Source organism: Oncorhynchus nerka, linkage group LG25 (assembly GCF_034236695.1).
Source record: "Oncorhynchus nerka isolate Pitt River linkage group LG25, Oner_Uvic_2.0, whole genome shotgun sequence".
Taxonomy (NCBI): Eukaryota; Metazoa; Chordata; class Actinopteri; order Salmoniformes; family Salmonidae; genus Oncorhynchus; species Oncorhynchus nerka.
In genome coordinates, this window is record NC_088420.1 from 31,321,938 (window position 1) to 31,340,488 (window position 18,551).

The 18,551-nt window shown below is 43.6% G+C and overlaps 2 protein-coding genes and 1 pseudogene across 11 annotated transcripts in view; all 3 read right to left on the minus strand.

The window, feature by feature from the left end:
* LOC115109788 (uncharacterized) overlaps window positions 1-9,560 on the minus strand; it is a 49,725-nt pseudogene extending 40,165 nt beyond the window's left edge.
* ctcf (CCCTC-binding factor (zinc finger protein)) lies at window positions 8,717-15,837 on the minus strand. Of its 5 annotated transcripts, XM_029634208.2 has the most exons (12): window positions 15,251-15,582; window positions 14,257-14,347; window positions 13,510-14,013; window positions 13,009-13,360; window positions 12,723-12,893; window positions 12,380-12,634; window positions 12,133-12,282; window positions 11,813-11,973; window positions 11,372-11,554; window positions 11,125-11,263; window positions 10,738-10,977; window positions 8,717-10,640 (listed from the first exon to the last, which is right to left on the minus strand). In XM_029634208.2, the coding sequence occupies exons 2-12, from the start codon at window positions 14,278-14,280 to the stop codon at window positions 10,423-10,425; spliced, it is 2,397 nt and encodes a 798-aa protein (XP_029490068.2). In that variant the 5' UTR covers window positions 14,281-14,347; window positions 15,251-15,582; the 3' UTR covers window positions 8,717-10,422. The 5 variants fall into 5 exon arrangements, with proteins under 5 accessions (XP_029490068.2, XP_029490070.2, XP_029490071.2 ...); XM_029634210.2 differs by lacking the exons at window positions 14,257-14,347; window positions 15,251-15,582 and adding an exon at window positions 15,667-15,837; XM_029634211.2 differs by lacking the exons at window positions 14,257-14,347; window positions 15,251-15,582 and adding an exon at window positions 15,662-15,837.
* A 380-nt stretch (window positions 15,838-16,217) lies between these two features.
* ripor1 (RHO family interacting cell polarization regulator 1) overlaps window positions 16,218-18,551 on the minus strand; it is a 133,539-nt gene continuing 131,205 nt past the window's right edge. For all 6 annotated transcript variants that reach the window (XM_029634205.2, XM_065009736.1, XM_029634204.2 and 3 more), the window contains one exon: window positions 16,218-17,687. In XM_029634205.2, coding sequence (XP_029490065.1) covers window positions 17,587-17,687 — 101 coding nt within the window. In that variant the 3' untranslated portion in view covers window positions 16,218-17,586. The remainder of the gene's footprint in view (window positions 17,688-18,551) is intronic.

Genomic DNA, 18,551 nt, shown 5'->3' on the forward strand with positions numbered 1-18,551 from the left:
TTGAAATTCACAGAGCTCTTCAGTAAAGCCTTTCTACTGCCAATGTTTGTCTACGGAGATCGCATGGCTGTGTGCTCATTTCATACACCTGCCAGCAACGGGTGTGGCTGAAATAGCCGAAATCACTCATTTGAAGGGGTGTCCACATACCTTTGCATATATAGTGTATCAGTAGGTGGCAACATAGAGACCCTGAGGGATGACTGAGAGCTGACGTCGCAGCTGGACTCTATTAAATTCCAGTGCTTCTAGTGTTAAAAGACTCCCCACTTCTCCTTATATGGTTCCTTTTGAAACGCCCACTCCTTTCGACACTCCCACTATTCCTGAGCGATGCACTGCACTGAGAGATGACATATCAGTAGGTGGCAGCATGGAGACCCTGAGGGATGACTGCTCTGAGAGATGAAGTCGCAGCTGGACTCTATTCATTATTTTTGGCACTTAACATTATATATACTATATAGACTGTACTTCCATATATTTTCAACTGGTACAGACGAGTCCTGTGAAGCTTGTAGTGTGTAGTCCAAACTGATCGGACGCTACAGACAGAAGTTAGCAGATCGGCTGTACCGACTTCAGACGAGTCCCAAGACGCTTATGGGGGCCAAACCGTTCGGACGCTACAGACGATTTTGTGAGAAGATTGATTTTCGGGATGTCTCATCGTCTGACAAACAATGCTCTAGCTCTGTCACCTTTCACTGCAGATGCGGAAGTGTGTCACAGGCAGATGCGAAAGTGTGTCACAGGCAGATGCGGAAGTGTGTCACAGGCAGATGCGAAAGTGTGTCACAGGCAGATGCGAAAGTGTGTCACAGGCAGATGCGAAAGTGTGTCACAGGCAGATGTGAAAGTGTGTCACAGGCAGATGCGGAAGTGTGTCACAGGCAGATGCGAAAGTGTGTCACAGGCAGATGCGAAAGTGTGTTACAGGCAGATGCGAAAGTGTGTCACAGGCAGATGCGAAAGTGTGTCACAGGCAGATGCGAAAGTGTGTCACAGGCAGATGTGGAAGTGTGTCACAGGCAGATGCGGAAGTGTGTCACAGGCAGATGCGGAAGTGTGTCACAGGCAGATGCGGAAGTGTGTCACAGGCAGATGCGAAAGTGTGTCACAGGCAGATGCGGAAGTGTGTCACAGGCAGATGCGGAAGTGTGTCACAGGCAGATGCGGAAGTGTGTCACAGGCAGATGCGGAAGTGTGTCACAGGAAGATGCGAAAGTGTGTCACAGGAAGATGCGGTGGATTGAGACCCATCCAATGTAAAAACAACAGATACAGTATGTCATCTCTCAGTGGAGTACATCTGTCAGTGGAGTACATCTCTCAGTGGAGTACATCTGTCAGTGGAGTACATCTCTCAGTGGAGTACATCTCTCAGTAGAGTACATCTGTCAGTGGAGTACATCTCTCAGTGGAGTACATCTCTCAGTAGAGTACATCTGTCAGTGGAGTACATCTCTCAGTGGAGTACATCTGTCATTGGAGTACATCTCTCAGTGGAGTACATCTCTCAGTGGAGTACATCTCTCAGTGGAGTACATCTCAGTGGAGTACATCTGTCAGTGGAGTACATCTCTCAGTGGAGTACATCTCTCAGTGGAGTACATCTCAGTGGAGTACATCTGTCAGTGGAGTACATCTCTCAGTGGAGTACATCTCTCAGTAGAGTACATCTGTCAGTGGAGTACATCTCTCAGTGGAGTACATCTCTCAGTGGAGTACATCTCTCTCTCTCAGTGGAGTACATCTGTCAGTGGAGTACATCTCTCAGTGGAGTACATCTCTCAGTAGAGTACATCTCTCAGTGGAGTACATCTCTCAGTGGAGTACATCTCTCAGTGGAGTACATCTCTCAGGAAAAGTGGGGGTGTCGAAAGGAGTGGACGTTTTGAAAGGAACCATATAATGAGAAGTGGGAATTTTATAGCAATTTAACATCAGAAGCGCTGGAATTCCATAACTACTAGAACCTCCACAACTTGATATTTCAATTTTTATTATTATTTATTATTATTTCAAATAAGTTAAGGTAGCTAAGGTTAGCTAGCATTTACATTTACGAAAAACTTTACGTTCCATACATGTCTACCTGTAGGTAACGTTCAAAGAGTGAATATATATATTTATGGCATAACTGAAATTCCTTACTGTCATATCTGCAGACCATGACTAATGTCTGATAACACAAATGACATCTTCAGTGGTTCCATGTAGTGAATCTGTTATTCAACGCATTTGTATGGGCTAATAGCAGTAAGGCCAATAATATGTTTTCATCAAATAATTATTGTATACTTTTTTGATACTTCAAGGGGTCTTACAATTCAAAATCAAATAGCTAAATTATCCTTGGTATGACCTTCTTAAAACAATTCCATATAGCTTAGTAGACCCCCCCAACCATGGCCACTGTGTTTATAATTAGGTACACAGCTGATGTAAGCGTGAGGTCATGTCCACTGTCAGTCACATTAGATGACATTCTATCTGCCAACATACAGGTGTTACTTCCCTTTTGTCTGGTGACAAACTGAGGCCAGCATAACTTGTGTTACTACACTGAGAAAAACAATGATTCAAATGTACTAATATAGGTTCCATCCTCTCCATTTATCTTTCCCTGGTTTCCTCCATCTCCCACCCACCCTCTCTGTCTAGCGTGCTATGCTTCCTTCCTCTGCTCTGTAAGTTAACACTTGGCACGAGCCTGAGGTTTCCATGTGTTTGCTGTGTGTGCTAGGACTCTGTTTGCACCGGCTGGGAATTTATTCTAGAGGGAGATAGATACCTGCAGTGTACCAAAAGTCTCTGTTTAAATCATTTCCTCATTCTTCTGTAAGCTATCAGGCTAGTGGTGTAGGCCCTACTGAAGTTATTCCTGACTGATCATAACCAGGCTCAAGTAAGGCTGTATGCATATACAGTAGTTGGTTTACAGATACATTTAGAGAAACATCATTTAAGACATGAGTAAACACACAAGCACTAACGAAATATTGGGGATATGTGACAGTGGACAACATAAGCTCTCCATAGAGTCATCACCTGGTGGAAAATGTAAACAAAAACAAACCTGTGTGTGTGTAGTCATGTGAAGTACTTAAGTAAAAATACCTGAAAGTACTAATTAAGTAGTTTTTTGGGGTATCTGTACTTTACCATTTATATTTTTGAAAACAGTTACTTTTACTTCAATACAGTCCTAAAGAAAAGTGTACTTTTTATTCCATCCATTTTCCCTGGTACCCGAAAGTACTCGTTACATTTTGAAGGCTTAGCAGGACAGGAAAATTGTTTAATTCACACACTTATCAATAGAACATCCCTGGTCATCCCTACTGCCTCTGATCTGGTGGACACACTAAACACATGCATCGTTTGTATATTATGTCTGAGCCCCTGGCTATTTGCAAAACAAAAAAAACTGCTTTGCTTAACATATGGAATTTTAAATTATTTATAGTTTTACTTTTAATTTAACCTTTATTTAGCTAGGCAAGTCAGTTAAGAACAAATTCTTATTTACAATGACGGCCTCCCCCGGCCAAACCCAGATGACGCTGGGCCGATTGTGCGCTGCCCTATGAGATTCCCAGTCACGCCTTGATGTGAAACAGCCTGGATTCAAACCAGGGACTGTAGTGACACCTCTTGCACTGAGATGCAGTGCCTTTAGACCACTGCTCCACTTGGGAGCCTTTGATACTTAAGTATATTTTAGCAATTACACTTACTTTTGATACTTAACTATATTTAAAGCCACATACTTTTAGACTTTTACTTAAGTAGTACTTTACTGGCATTCCTTTCTACTTGAGTCATTTTCTATTAAGGTATCTTTACTTTTACTCAAGTATGACAATTGGATACTTTTTCCACTACCGTGTGTGTGTGTGTGTGTGTGTGTGTGTGTGTGTGTGTGTGTGTGTGTGTGTGTGTGTGTGTGTGAGAGAGAGAGAGAAAGAGAGACCAACCCTCTTCAACATATATATATATTCATTCTAGATCCTACTAGAATCCGATGTCAAATGTCTACTCTTTGCTGATGACCTGGTGCTTCTGTCCCCAACCAAGGAGGGCCTACAGTAGCACCTAGATCTTCTGCACAGATTCTGTCAGACCTGGGCCCTGAAAGTAAATCTCAGTAAGACAAAGATAATGACGTTCCAAAAAATGTCCAGTTGCCAGGACCACGAATACAAATTCCATCTAGATACCTTTGCCCTAGAGCACACAAAAAAACTATACATGCCTCGGCCAAAACATCAGCGCCACAGGTAACTTCCACAAAGCTGTGAACCATCTGAGAGACAAGGCAAGAAGGGCCTTCTATGCTATCAAAAGGAAAATAAAATGTGACATACCAATTAGGATCTGGCTACATATACTTGAATCAGTAAAATAACCCATTGCCCTTTATGGTTGTGAGGTCTGGGGTCCGCTCACCAACTAAGAATCCACAAAATGGGACAAACACCAAATTGACAATCTGCATGCAGAATTCGGCAAAAATATCCTCTGTGTACAACGTAAAACAATAATGCATGCAGAGCATAATTAGGCCGATATCCGCTATTTGTCAAAATCCAGAAAAGAGCCGTTAAATTCTACAACAACCTAAAAGGAAGCGATTCCCAAACCTTCCATAACAAAGCCATCACCTACAGAGAAATAAACCTAGAGAAGAGTCCCCTAAGCAAGCTGGTCCTGGGGCTCTGTTCACAAACACACCCCACAGAGCCACAGGACAGCAACACAATTAGACCCAACCAAATCATGAGAAAACAAAAAGAGAATTACTTGACACATTGGAAAGAATTTACAATAAAACAGAGCAAACTAGAATTCTATTTGGCCCGAAACCGAGAGTCCACCGTGGCAGAATACCGGAGCACGGTGACTAACCCAGAATTAAGGAAATCTTTGACTATGTGCAGACTAGGTGAGCATAGCCTTGCTATTGAGAAAGGCCGCCGAAGGCAGATCTGGCTCTCAAGAGAAGACAGGCTATGTGCACACTTCCCACAAAATGAGGTGGAAACTGCGCTGCACTTCCTAACCTCCTGACAAATGTATAACCATATTAGAGACACATATTTCCATGAGATTACACAGGCTCACAAATCATGCAAAAAATAAATCCAATTTTGATAAACTCCCATATCTATTGGGTGAAATACCACAGTGGGCAATCCACAGCAGCAAGATTTGTGACCTGTCACCACAAGAAAAGGGCAACCAGTGAAGAACAAACACCATTGTAAATGCAACCTATATTTATGTTTATTTATCTTACCCTTTTGTACTTTAACTACTTGCACATCATTACAACACTGTATATAGACATAATATGACAGTTGAAATGTCTTTATTCTTTTGGAACTTTTGTGAGTGTAATGTTTACTGTTCATTTTGTATTGTTTAAACATGTTTCCCATGCCAATAAAGCCCCTTCAATTGCAATTGAATTGAGACAGAGAGAAAGAGAGAGAGAAAGAGAGCAGCTCAGACTGCCAGCTGTCAATTTGAGCTAGAATCAGCTCAAGAGCTCCACTTGCAGGTGGAACCTGGTAACTTAAGCCACATTGCAAACAGATACAGTATTCACACCCCTTAACTTTTTACACATTTTGTCTTGTTACAGCCTGAATTTAAAATGTATTAAATCCTGTTTGCAACAAGGCACTTAAGTAATACTACAAAGAAATGTGGCAAAGAAATGTACATTTTGTCCCGAATACAGTGTTTGGGACGAATCCAACACAACACATCACTGAGTACCACTCTTCAAATTTTCAAGCATGGTGGTGGCTGCATCATGTTATGGGTAGACTTGTCAGCGGCAAAGACTAGGGAGTTTTTTAGGATAAAAATAAATGGAATAGAGCTAAGCACAGGCAAAATCCTAGAGGAAAACTTGGTCGTCTGCTTTCCAACAGACACTGGGAGACAAATGCACCTTTCACCAGGACAATTCCCTAAAACATCAGGCCAAATACACATTGGAGTTGCTTACCAAGACAACAGTTGGTATTTTATTAGGATCCCCATTAGCTGTTGCGAAAGCAGCAGCTACTCTTCCTGGGGTCCACATAAAACATGAAACATTACCTAATATAGCACATTAATAGACAAGAACATCTTAAGGACAGAACTAAATCAATTGTAAAAGGCACATGTAGCCTACATAGCAATACATACACACAAACTAGGTCAAATAAGGGAGAGGTGTTGTGGCATGAGGTGTTGTTTAATCTGTTTATTAAACTAGGTCAAATAAGGGAGAGGTGTTGTGGCATGAGGTGTTGTTTAATCTGTTTATTAAACTAGGTCAAATAAGGGAGAGGTGTTGTGGCATGAGGTGTTGTTTAATCTGTTTATTAAACTAGGTCAAATAAGGGAGAGGTGTTGTGGCATGAGGTGTTGTTTAATCTGTTTATTAAACTAGGTTTGCTGTTCTTTTGAGAAATATGAGATGGAATGTAGGTTCCATGCAATAATGTCTCTATATAATACTGTACACTTTCTTGAATTTGTTCTGGATTTGGGGACTGTGAAAAGACCCCTGGTGGCATGTCTGGTGGGGTAAGTGTGTGTGTCAGAGTTGTGTGTAAGTTGACTATGCAAACCATTTGGGATTTTCAACACATTGTTTCTTCTAAAAAGAAGTGATGCAGTCAGTCTCTCCTCAACTCTTAGCCAAGAGACACTGGCATACATAGTATTTATATTAGCCCATTTAATGTTCCTGAGTGGCCTTGTTACAGTTTTCACTTAAATCGGCTTAAAAATATATGGCAAGACTTGGAAAATAGCTGTCATACAATGATCAAAAACTAACTTGACAGAGCTTGAAGAGTAACAAAAATCAAATATTAAATGGGCAAGTATTGTATAATTCAGGTGTTAAAAGCGCTCAGAGATCACTGCCAAAGGTGATTCTAACATGTATTGAGTCAGGGAGTTGAATAATTATCTAATTAAGACATATTAGTTGTATTTTTCATAAAAATGTAAAAACATTCTTCCACCTTGACAGAGTATTTTGTGTAGATTGCTGAAAAAATAATTCAATCCATTTTTATCCTACTTTGTAATAACAAAATGTGGAAAAAGTAAAGGGGCTTGAATACTATAAGTCACTGTACATTTCGGCTGGTTGACGTTTGTCATGAGTCTTGTCCTGGAGGGAGAACTGGGCGATTTCCCGCTTAGATAGGCCAGCTGCAAAGTCCAAATGGGCTATAATGTACAAATTCATGGATTTTGTTGTTGCTTTTTGGTCTTAATTTAAAGTTGAGTGTGGTTATGGTTAGGTTTAAAATCAGATTGTATGACTTTTTGGCTGTGCCAGCTAGTGACCACTCTGAAAATCAAAACAAATTTGATGCTCCGTATACAACAGGTGTCTTACCATGAAATGTTTACATAGAAGCTCTTAACCAACAATGCAGTTCAAGAAAGAGTTAAGAAAACATTTACTTGAGTAAAAATAGTCAAATAAAAAGTAACAAAAAGTAAACAATAACGAGGCTATGTGTACAGGTTAGTTAAGTTATTTTGTACATGTAGGTAGGGGTAAAGTGACTATGCATAGATAAACAGCAAGTAGCCGCAGTGTAAAAACAAAGGGGGGAGGGGCAATGTAAATAGTCTGGGTGGCCACTTGATTCATTGTTCAGCAATCTTAAGGCTTAGGGGTAGACGCTGTTAAGGAGCATTTTGGTCCTAGACTTGGCGCTCCGGTACCACTTGCCCTGCGGTAGCAGAGAGAACAGTCTGACTTGGGTGACTGGAGTCTTTTATAATTCTTTGGACCTTCCTCTGACCACCTAGTAGAGGTCCTGGATGGTAGGAAGCTCGGCCCCAGTGATGTACTGGGCCGTACGCACTACCCTCTGCAGCGCCTTACGGTCAGATGCCGAGCAGTTGCCATACCTGGAGGTGATGCAACCTGTCAGGATGCTCTCGATGGTGCAGTTGTAGAACTTTGAGGATCTGGAGACACATACCAAATATTTTGTCACCTGAGGGGGAAAGGTGTTGTCATGCCCTCTTCAAGACGGTCTTGGTGTGTTTGGACCATGATAGTTTGTTGGTGATGTGGACACCAAGGAACTGGAAACTCTCGACCCGCTCTACTACAGGCCCGTCAATGTTAATGGGGGCCTGTTCGGCCCACCTTTTCCTGTAGTCCACGATCAGCTCCTGTCCTGCTCACATTGAGAGGTTGTTGTCATGGTACCACACTGACAGGTCTCCCTATAGGCTGCCGTCTCATCATCGTCGGTGATCGGGCCTAACACTGGTGTTGGGAGTCGTGTTTGAACAGGGAGTACGAGGGGGACTAAGCACGCACCCAAGGGGCCCCAGAACAAGATTTATGACAGAAAACAGTAACCTGCTTAAATACAGGTGAACAACCCTCTGCCTGGAGACCCTTCTGAAGCACTTTGTTCCCGCCATAAAATAGGCTAACACACCAGGTTCCAGATAACCAGCTGCTGCTCTTCTGCACACTAACACACAGCTCATATAGTAGCCTCTTGTGGTCAACAACAAACAAATGCACAAAGATCAACAAGCCCCAGCCAATGCCATGTAGCAGGGTTTGCAAACCTGTCAGTCACACAAATGAACCAGCAGCAAGCTTCAAGCCCAGAGACAAGATATAGTAATGTCAAGATAAACATTTTAACAAAAACACTGCAGGCCAATATCTTTTTATTAGCTGTACATTCCTCATACATGCCCTCTCAGCCCAACCCAACCATAACACATGTATTTATGTTGGTTTTCAAATCGTTGCTAAATTCACACAGTACAGCCAGGTACAAAAATGATCAAGCCAGAATTTAAGCGCTTGACAAAAAGCAATTTAAACGCAATTACATATAGGAGGAAAAGTCAGGTTGTATCAGCATTAAAAATGTTCTGTGAAAGAAAGTAAATAGTCATCTTAAACAAGTAACAAACTTTATACAAAATATCCTTCCCTCAGTTCTCTCCTCCCCTTTTTGAACATCATTATCAGAATTTCTCAAGGCTCTCTCCTGTACACATCCCACAATAAAACTATGCAGTTATGACAAAATGGTCTGAGAAATTAACAGTGAACCGGGAGAAACATTCTGCTTCACAAGATTACCAAAGCCTCAATAATCATATTTAATTTACAGCTAAGACCTGAAGCTAGTCCAATTGGACACCTTCTACAGTCGTCAAATTCAACTCTGAATTTCACCGATTTGTTGGTCAACTCTAAAATCAGGGACTGATTTAGACCTGGGACACCAGGTGGGTGCAACTCATTACCAGGTACAACAGAAAACCAGCAGGCTCTGGACCTCATAGTGGAAGAATTGAATACCCCTGCTCAACAATTTCACAGATCTTTACTAAAGCTTTTAAGAATATGAATGCATTTTACATCACTTAATCTCTTTACCTCATCTTGAAATACAAAACAAGGTCATCTTTCAAAAACTAGAGCATTAGTGACTGTGGTTTGGGATGAACAGTGGGATAAGAGTGAGTAATGTACCTCCCATAAATGCGCTACAAATATTCAGGCTAAAAAGCTCAAAACATGGAAGGTCATATAGCCAACATGATTCTTAAAGTAGGCAAAGCCTCCCACATTAGAGATAAGAAAGCCATATACAGCCTGTGTTCCCAACACCTATGGTTGACTTCCTTTCCTCCAGCATTAAAGGGCTTTAAATCACTAGAAAAAGATTCAAATGCTGGTAATAAAACTAAAATAAAAAGTATTTACAAGCAAAACGAGACTACCTTTTGTACAAACATATCAACCGCAGCCTTAAACTTTGTGGAGGGACGATTTCATTGTCCCTGGCCTGATGTTGATCGAAGCCTCTACAAAACTTCAGAATCTGTGACAAGTATAATAATAAGTCATATGGAATATGCAGTAAATAAAAGTTTTTTAAAAGAAAGCCATTCCTATCAACATGCCGAGCTAAAGTTAATTTTAGTCTACAGCAGATATAAGGTTCTAGATTACAAGGCTCACTTGGCACTCACTGTTGCCATGTCAAGGTCACAAACAGGTTACGAAAATAGTTGTTAGATTAGGGGGGGGGGGGTGCAACTGACCACTGCATTAAGTCCCAATGTCCACCATGTGTCAAACCTCAGCTACCACCCCCCTCCATGCACCAATAGATTACAGTAGAGAATGGAGCCATTATTTCACCAAATCTACATTTCTACAGGCCAAAGCAACTTGAACTGTTACAGTGAATGCATGGAAGGATGTGGGTTTGAGTGAAAAGAAACAGATGTTAAAAACAAATGATAAAAATAAAGTGTAAAGCGGAGTGGTTCGTAATATGGCAGATTGTATGAAGAGGGTGGACAAGGGGACGTCTTTGAGCTGTCTGGGCTAGATCACCGGTCCATCATGCTGAGGATCATCTCAGGGGTGAGATCTCCGTTGGGGGCAGCCTCTGCTACAGGCAGCTCCACTGTCTCCACCCCTGCCTCTGCCTCCTCCGACTGCTCCACCACCACCTCTATGGCAGCCTGCTCAGCCTCTGGCTCATTCTTCACTATGATGTTCTCTATGACACCTGTATTCTCATCCTCCACCTGGATGATGGCTGCTGCTGAGGAGACAGAGGTAACACCAGGCATTATAACGCAGCATTAAATGGGCATTTATTTAGACATTCCATGACATAGGACCAGCGAGGTGTAACTCACCTGCAGCAGCCTTGCCCTTAGGGGCAGCCTTGCTAGCTTTGGCAGGTGAGGCAGGTTTGGGCGCATTCTTGGGGGGTCTACCCCGTTTCCTCTTGACGGGCGGCACCACAGGGGCGGGGATAGGCTTGGTGGGTGGAGCCTGCTCCAACTCCATCTCCTCCTCCTCTTCCTCCAGTAGTGCCTCTTCGGCATCCTCATCCTCTTCATCAATGTCATCCAGCTCAGGATCAGCATTGTCCTCTGGAAAAGGGAACAGTTAAAAAGAGTAACACTGATCTCATTACAGTCAACGAGAAATAGCAAATAGAGGTTTGGACTGAAAGAGCTTATTATAGCAAAGTCAATAGGATACTACAAATAGATATGTTTCTGTAAAACAGGCCTAACCACTATCGTCGTCATCATCATCGTCCTTCCTTGAGCGCATCTTCCTCTTCCTCCCACCCCGTCCTCTCTTGGGTGGGGTTCCGTTCTCTCCTTCAGTAGGATCCCCATTACAGTTCTCTGCATGTCTGGCCATGGTGTTCTAAGGAGAGGAACACAAAATATTTAAACAAATTAAATGAAGGGCTATGTCCAAAACATGGCCGTATTCTTCCACTCAGTTGATTTGTGTTTGAGTAAGTGTCCATACCCTGCGGGTGAAGGTCTTGCCACACTTGGTGCACACAAAGGCAGTAGGCACAAAGTTGGGGTCATGGTAGCGCCGGAAGTGCATGTCCAGGAGCTGCTTCTGACGGAAGGTCTTCTCACACTGGCTACAGGCGTACGGCTTCTCTCCTGTGTGCGTGCGCCTGTGCATCAGCATGTGACGCTCCTAGTCAATGTAAAGACAGCAAGAAACACACATAAGGACAGAGAAACTGCTGGGAATTTTACCAGCTCCATCTCAAAACAATCAGCATTGAACCAGTTTCCATAACCTCTTGCCTTACTGCCATTGGCCTTGATTGTATATTTACGGACAAAAGGAGCTAACTCCATCACATCACACACACTATGCATTTATTCCCATCTAGATCCATCAATCATCCAAGGTTAGAGACAACAGGTTACAGACAGCAGGCCCTCTTACTTGTCTGCAGCAGTAGTCACATTGGTCACACTTGAAGCGTTTCTCATTCTTGTGGGACTTCTGGTGCTGAATGAGAGCATAGCGCTCGTGGAACACAGCATCACAGTAACGGCATTTCCGTCCCTGCTCAATGAACGAGTGCTGCTTACGCAGATGGACTCCTGGAGGAGAGAGGGGGTGTTAAAACCAGCTTATTGAGAGATGTCACCTGTATACACATTAGGCAAGTTCAAGCACGATGAAGTTTACGGTGGAGATGTCCAAATCATGCTGTCATCATATTGGGATGATCAGGCCAAGTCAACGTCTAGGTATCTAACCCAGGTCACTCTTGCGGGCGATGACTGTGTCACAGTGGGGGCAGTGGAACTTGGCCACGTTCTCTGTGTGCTTCTGCAGGATGTGCATCTTCATGGTTCCACTCTGGGTGAAACGGGCGTGGCAGATGTAGCATTCATACGGCTTCTCTCCTGGAAAACAAAAAAGGAAAACACGAGTGGACAAGTTCACAACAATCAGGTCAATCACTAATTGAGTTTACACAGTATCCTTGTGGCTGTGCCTCACCTGAGTGTGTCCTCATGTGTCTCTTCAGCTTGTAGGTGTCTCTGCTGGCGTAGCTGCACAGACTGCACTGGAACGGACGCTCCCCAGTGTGGGAACGGATGTGCCGCTTTAGCTTGCTCACCTCTACACTGGCATAGTCACACATGGAGCACTTGAAGGGTTTCTCATGAGTGTGCTTGTAGCGACGATGTCGGACCAGCTCTCCGCTGGTCACAAAGGCCATGTCACAATCTTGACACTTGTGTGGTCTGGTACCTGTAGACAGAGACCAATAAAACGGTATCCAACATGGACAGGACTAACAATATAGGACTGTCCTTTAATGTGACTGATGACAACATACCCGTGTGTGTGTTGAGGTGGTTCCTCAGCAGGGTAACAGTCCTGAAGGCCCTTCCACACAGATGGCACTTGTGTGGCCTCTCGTCCGTGTGGCTCTTCATGTGTCGGTCCAGGTTGGAGCGGCGGGGACAGGTGTAGCTACACAGCTCACACTGGAATGTTTTCTTCACACCTGGAGCATACAAATGCCTAGAGTCAGCACTTGCAGAGGCAAACAGCACCACAACTTGAGTTACAACATTCACTATAAACAAAGGACACAGCAACAGTGGTGCTAGTAATCTCACCCTTCTTCTTGATCTTGGTGGGTTTGGGGGGCTTCATGTTGCCCACCACCTTCTCTGCGTTGACCTCAGAGAGCATCCCCTCCTGCTGCTCCTCCTCAAAGTCATAGACAGACACGTCCATGTTGTCTTTGTCCCCCTCAGTGTTGTAGCGCAGCTTGCTCTTCTTTGCTTTCTTGGCAGTCTTCTTGGCCGGGGGTTGGTAGTCTGGGTCTGTGGTCCACTGTGGGTCGTCAGGCTGGGTCTCGCAGTGCAGCTCCTCCTCCTCCTCGGGCTGGACCTGCTGCTCCTCCTGGTGCTGGAGCTCATCCTGCTCCACAGTCTCCACCTCACCATTCGCACCCACCTTCACCACCTGAAGAAGGAGTAGTGTTTTAAGTTTCTTTAGAAGTAGTACATCTAGATATGTACCAGTAGCACAAACCGCTGATATAAACCCCTGAGAAAAGATGCTTCCATTAGCTCTGAATGATGTAATATCTAGTCTTGAAGTGCAGTTCTTACCTGGAAGCCCTCTGGCAGGGGCAGGGTGTGGCAGATCATAGGGTTTCCATCTTTGGGCATGGCCGTGGCGTCCACAAAGGTGCCCTGTAGCTCCTCTACAGTGGCCTGCGTTACAGGCACAGCAGAGACAGGCACCTGGACCAGCTGTAGCTCCCCAAGGCCTCCAAGCTGCTGCTCCTCCAAATTGACAACCTGCAGAGTGATGATCTGGGTCTCATCCACTGTGGTGACCGTGGCCTCGTGGGCTGTGATCACAGGGGCGTCCATCACCTCAGTCTTCATCTGCAACAGGGCAGGGTCCAGGGAATCCATTACCATCATCTCCACATTGACTCCATCCACCAGCTCCTGGGGATCCAGGCCCCCCTCTCCCACAGGCTCCTGGTCCATTACCCCCTCTGCTGCTTGCTGGAGCAGGTCTGCCACCACCTCCTCCCCCTCATAGGTGATGCTGTCCTTGGCCTCAACCACAACATCGGTTGGTCCGCCGTCCATCGGTAATACCTGAGAGAGCAAACCCAAAACCAATCAGCACACAATCTAGCAATGTAATGTGAACTCATAACCATTTATTCATAAATGTTGAAACTGTTTTTTTTCAATTTGCAGGGAATTTAAATCCCTTTTCAGTACCTGGACATATGATCAACTTAGTTAGGCTTAACAGACAGAAAATGTCATACTGTTCAGCTCACTCAAGATCTTAGACAAAGTTGATGCAACTTCCTCAGCTTCCTAAATTGTTACCTGCACCAGAAAGGAATACTTCATCTTTCTAGACCTGCTTGGCTTCCTCAATTTCTGACTCAACTCCCCTGACTGTTACCTGACACTGAACCTGTGGGGAAGACAAACAAGTTGACATTTCTACATAAACCTACTGCATGAATTGAAAGCACAGACACATTCGTAGCTAGTTGGGCCATTCTGTGAAGGGTGCAATTGCGGGCCGCAATTTTGATAGTGTACATGAAGTCATATAGCTAGCTAACGTCAGCTAGTCATGTTTATGTACCGCTACCAGCTGGGTTGTAGAGGGAGCTCTACCGTGTTTTGATCAATTCTATCTAGCTAGTGTCGTTGTAGCTCAAGGTAGGCTTTGAAACAGACAACGGACACTGGGTGGAAAATGAACTGCAGTAAGCTTGGAGAAGACATTTCGTTAAACAAAAATCTAGACTACGTACTCATTAAATGTAGGGCGAAGGGGGACGTCGTTTTACTGGAAACGCTAGTGAAAATGGCTATCGTGGTCATTTGCTGGTTATGCATCTTAATTGTTTGAATTCGGCATGCGCTAGAAGCCAATTTGTCTACCTAACGTTTATGTTGCTAGCTAGTTACTGTAACGTAACGTTAGCTAGTAAGATGCTGGCGCCTGCTAAAATTTGGTATAGTCTTTGCATCGTGACTTAGACCTTGTTTTAATTGCCAGCTTTTAATATATGATAATTAGTTAGCTAAACTATAACGTAACAGATCAAAACGGTTAGCTAATTATCTAAGTTAGCTAGGTCAATGGTAGGGGTTTGCTAACGTTAGCTTTTGCGAAGGCCATTGTGGGCGAAAACACTCAGTTTTGTTACTGTTGTTTCGATAATTTATAGCTTTAATAGTTCGTTAACAATACTAGCTCATGGCGTGGAAAGTGACATTACATAGCTAACTTAGCGGTCTAGGTAACCAGTTATGCGTTGAATGGCTAGTTAGCTAACTGCATGTAGCTAGCTATGATAGTTACTGTAGCAAGATTATGCATGTGCGATTTAGAAAATTCGTTGTTCTGTGCTGCAATCTGGCGCGCGCTGAGTTGATACACAGCCGCGAGTTTCCATCTCGACTCCGTAAAAAGGCAGGAAACAAAGACGAAGAAAAAGAAAATGGACGCCTGGCCTTAAAACTAAACCAACACGTTGAAGTCTTTAATGATCGATCCTTGCCGAAATGCAAACTAATATAGCTCCAAAAAGAGTCGTTACTGCAAAATTGTGTTGAACTTCTGGGTTATAAATGTTTTTTGCTAAATTTTCAATAACGATAGAGGGAGACAAACACCCCCCGTCTGCCGCCTGGACCAGGAGCCCCATCGTGACACCTAGAGGCCGATTAAAGCTCCTGCAAAGCTCCCCCCTTTTCTGGAAAGTACTCTTACTTTACCTGCTCTTCGTCTTTTATTTCCTCGCTGAATTTGACAGAAAGCCCAGAGTATGTTCTTCAATCTGACCGAGATGGCTGAGAATTACGCCCTTCTACTCCGGGGGTTTTAATCCTCTCCCGCTTTTTCAGAAAAGGCTCCGCACAAAATGGCGGCCTTGTGAAGTTTGTGCGCCTGTGCAGAGTGAAGGGGGGCGGTGGCGAAAGGGTGGGTGTAGACATTGAATTATGGGGATTGGCCATGTGGGGCGCTACTTTTGAAATACCGTACACCATCATGAATAGATAATTTTAGGTTATTTATCATAAATCTAATCGTATTTCATATGAATGTCAAGTTAAAATCTGTTGTACTCTATATTTATTTAACAGGCCTATAATAAACCCAATCTGAATGTGTCTGCCTCTAGTGTAGTTGTACCAAAATGAAAACCTGTAATCAGTTTGAACAATTTGTGTCTGCCCCTCATTGCTGTGCCAAAGGCCATGGCTACAGTATCATTAGCTATGGGTCTGTTTATTTACAATGGCCAAACGTAATTAACATAGGGAAATTATACATTCTCAAACACATTTTTATTAATAATTCATGTACATTTATTGCCAGGCAAGATGTCAGACTATACTTTTATAGAAAGAAAATCTAAAGAAAATCATTTATTTTAATGCTGCACAATTTGAGTCATATGGAAAATAGACTTTGCTGCAGTGTTTCTATTAGCACTGGATCTCTTCATTCGTAGTCTCATCTCACCACTAACTTGAGGCACTTAGACAACTTAAAAAGCTCCTTCAGTGTATATTGTTATTTTGAAGTCCTATATAGAAAAACGGATGAATCTGCTAAGTAAATAATATACAGTGAATGCAGGTTCTCATCACACCCTGATTCCACACTATAATGGCCAGCAGGTGGCCAGTCCTAGCAGTGTGGTTGTCTGTTTAAGTGAGAAGTTGTCTGCTCCAAAAAGGCAAAGTCCAGTCCAGCACAGTTAAGTTTTCAATAATAAAAAATAAAAAAGAACTCCACCACCAATACAGCAGAAATAATCTTCAGTTATATCGCCAGTGGCGTGAGTCTCAGGAAGTGCATGGTGACATGAGGCATCAGCACTCAAACCAAATATGAATTTACTCCAATTGTCTCAACAATGCCAACCAAATTACACTACAATTATATAACATATACACTTCCAGTGGGAATATAGATTTCCCCAAAGCATATAATGATAGTATGGAATGATGGCACTGTAATAACTTTCTTCAAGCATCCTTTCCCGACTGGCATGGCAACAAGCTCCTCATCAGACTGGTCCTAGAATTTGGAACTGTTTCACCACCATTATTTCCTGAGGAACAACCCAATCCCTTCCATCCCCATGACTTACTTCAGTACTCCTACCAGACACTCAAAGTCATTCTCCACACAGACCAACGCCAACCTGCTTCATCACAAATTAAGCAAATAAGTGCATTTCCCCAGAAAAGTAATCATGTCACTTTTCCACTTCGTTCTATCCATGTCATGATCTGACACAATGATTGCAGTGTCCTTCCATCCATTCATCATCCCAGCTATAATTACAAGACTCGGAAGGCAACACCACCAGACCAAAACATACTGTAAGGCAGTAAAATACTTCTACCACTCTTCATCACTTCTACAATTCCACAGTTTTCATGAGTAGTTATCACTTATTTACACACAGGTTGGTAATATGCGAGTTTAGTTCACTGACTTCGCGTCAAGCTGTAGATATCATCCCAGTGTTAGTGAGTGCATGTGCAAAAGTCAGCATCCTCTTTGCATCTGGGTATATTTCACCCTGTTTGACAGTGTATATTTTAATGTGTGTATGGCATAATGGCTGTAACAGTGTGTTGACATGGGCATGACGGTATCAGTATTCCGTTCTAGTGGCATTAGAAGGCGGTGCTGGCCATGCTGCCAGGGGAGAAGAGGCGTGGCACTCCCTCCTGCAGTGATATCTCAACGTGTCTGTGGGCCAACTTCCCCTCCTCACCTGGACGGGAACACAGAGAAAGTCAATCTCACACACACACACACATCTCTTTCCCCGCAAACATCTTATCCCATTATTCCCTCATTCACTAGATCCCTCCCACAGAAAACCCACCCTCTTTGCCCTTGATCAAATCAAAGTTTATTGGTTGCATACACAGATTTGCAGGTGCAGTGAAATGCTGGTGTTTCTCACTCCAACAGTGCAGCAATACCAAGCAATAAAACATTTTAAAACAATACATAAATAATCCGGAAAGTATGAGTGATGTCAGAGACCGGAATATACTGTGTGTGTGTGTGTAAATATATACTAGCTGTGCCACTAGAGATTCTGGGTTTGAGACCAGGTGCTGTCGCAGCCAGCAGCGACCGAGAGAACCATGGAGCGGCGCACGATTGACCCAGCGTCGTCCGGGTTAGGCCGGCAGGGATGTCCTTGTCCCATTGCGCTCTAGGAACTCCTGTGGCGGGCCGGGGGCAGTGCACGCTGACACGGTCGCCAGGTGTACGGTGTTTCCTCTGACACATTGGTGCGGCTGGCTTCTAGGTTAAGTGGGCATTTTGGCAAGGAGCAGTGCGGCTTGGTTGGGTAGTGTTTCGGAGGACGCACGGCTCTCATCCTTTGCCGATCCCGAGTCTGTACGGGAGTTGCAGCGATGAGACAAGACTAACTACCAATTGGATACCATGAAATTGGGGAGAAAAAGGGCTAAAAAATAATAAATCAATTAAATAAATAAACACACACACGTGGACACCTGCTCGTCGAACATCCCATTCCAAAATCATGGGCATTAATATGGAGTTGGTCCCCCCTTTGTTGCTATAACAGGCTCCACTCTTCTGGGAAGGCTTTCAACTA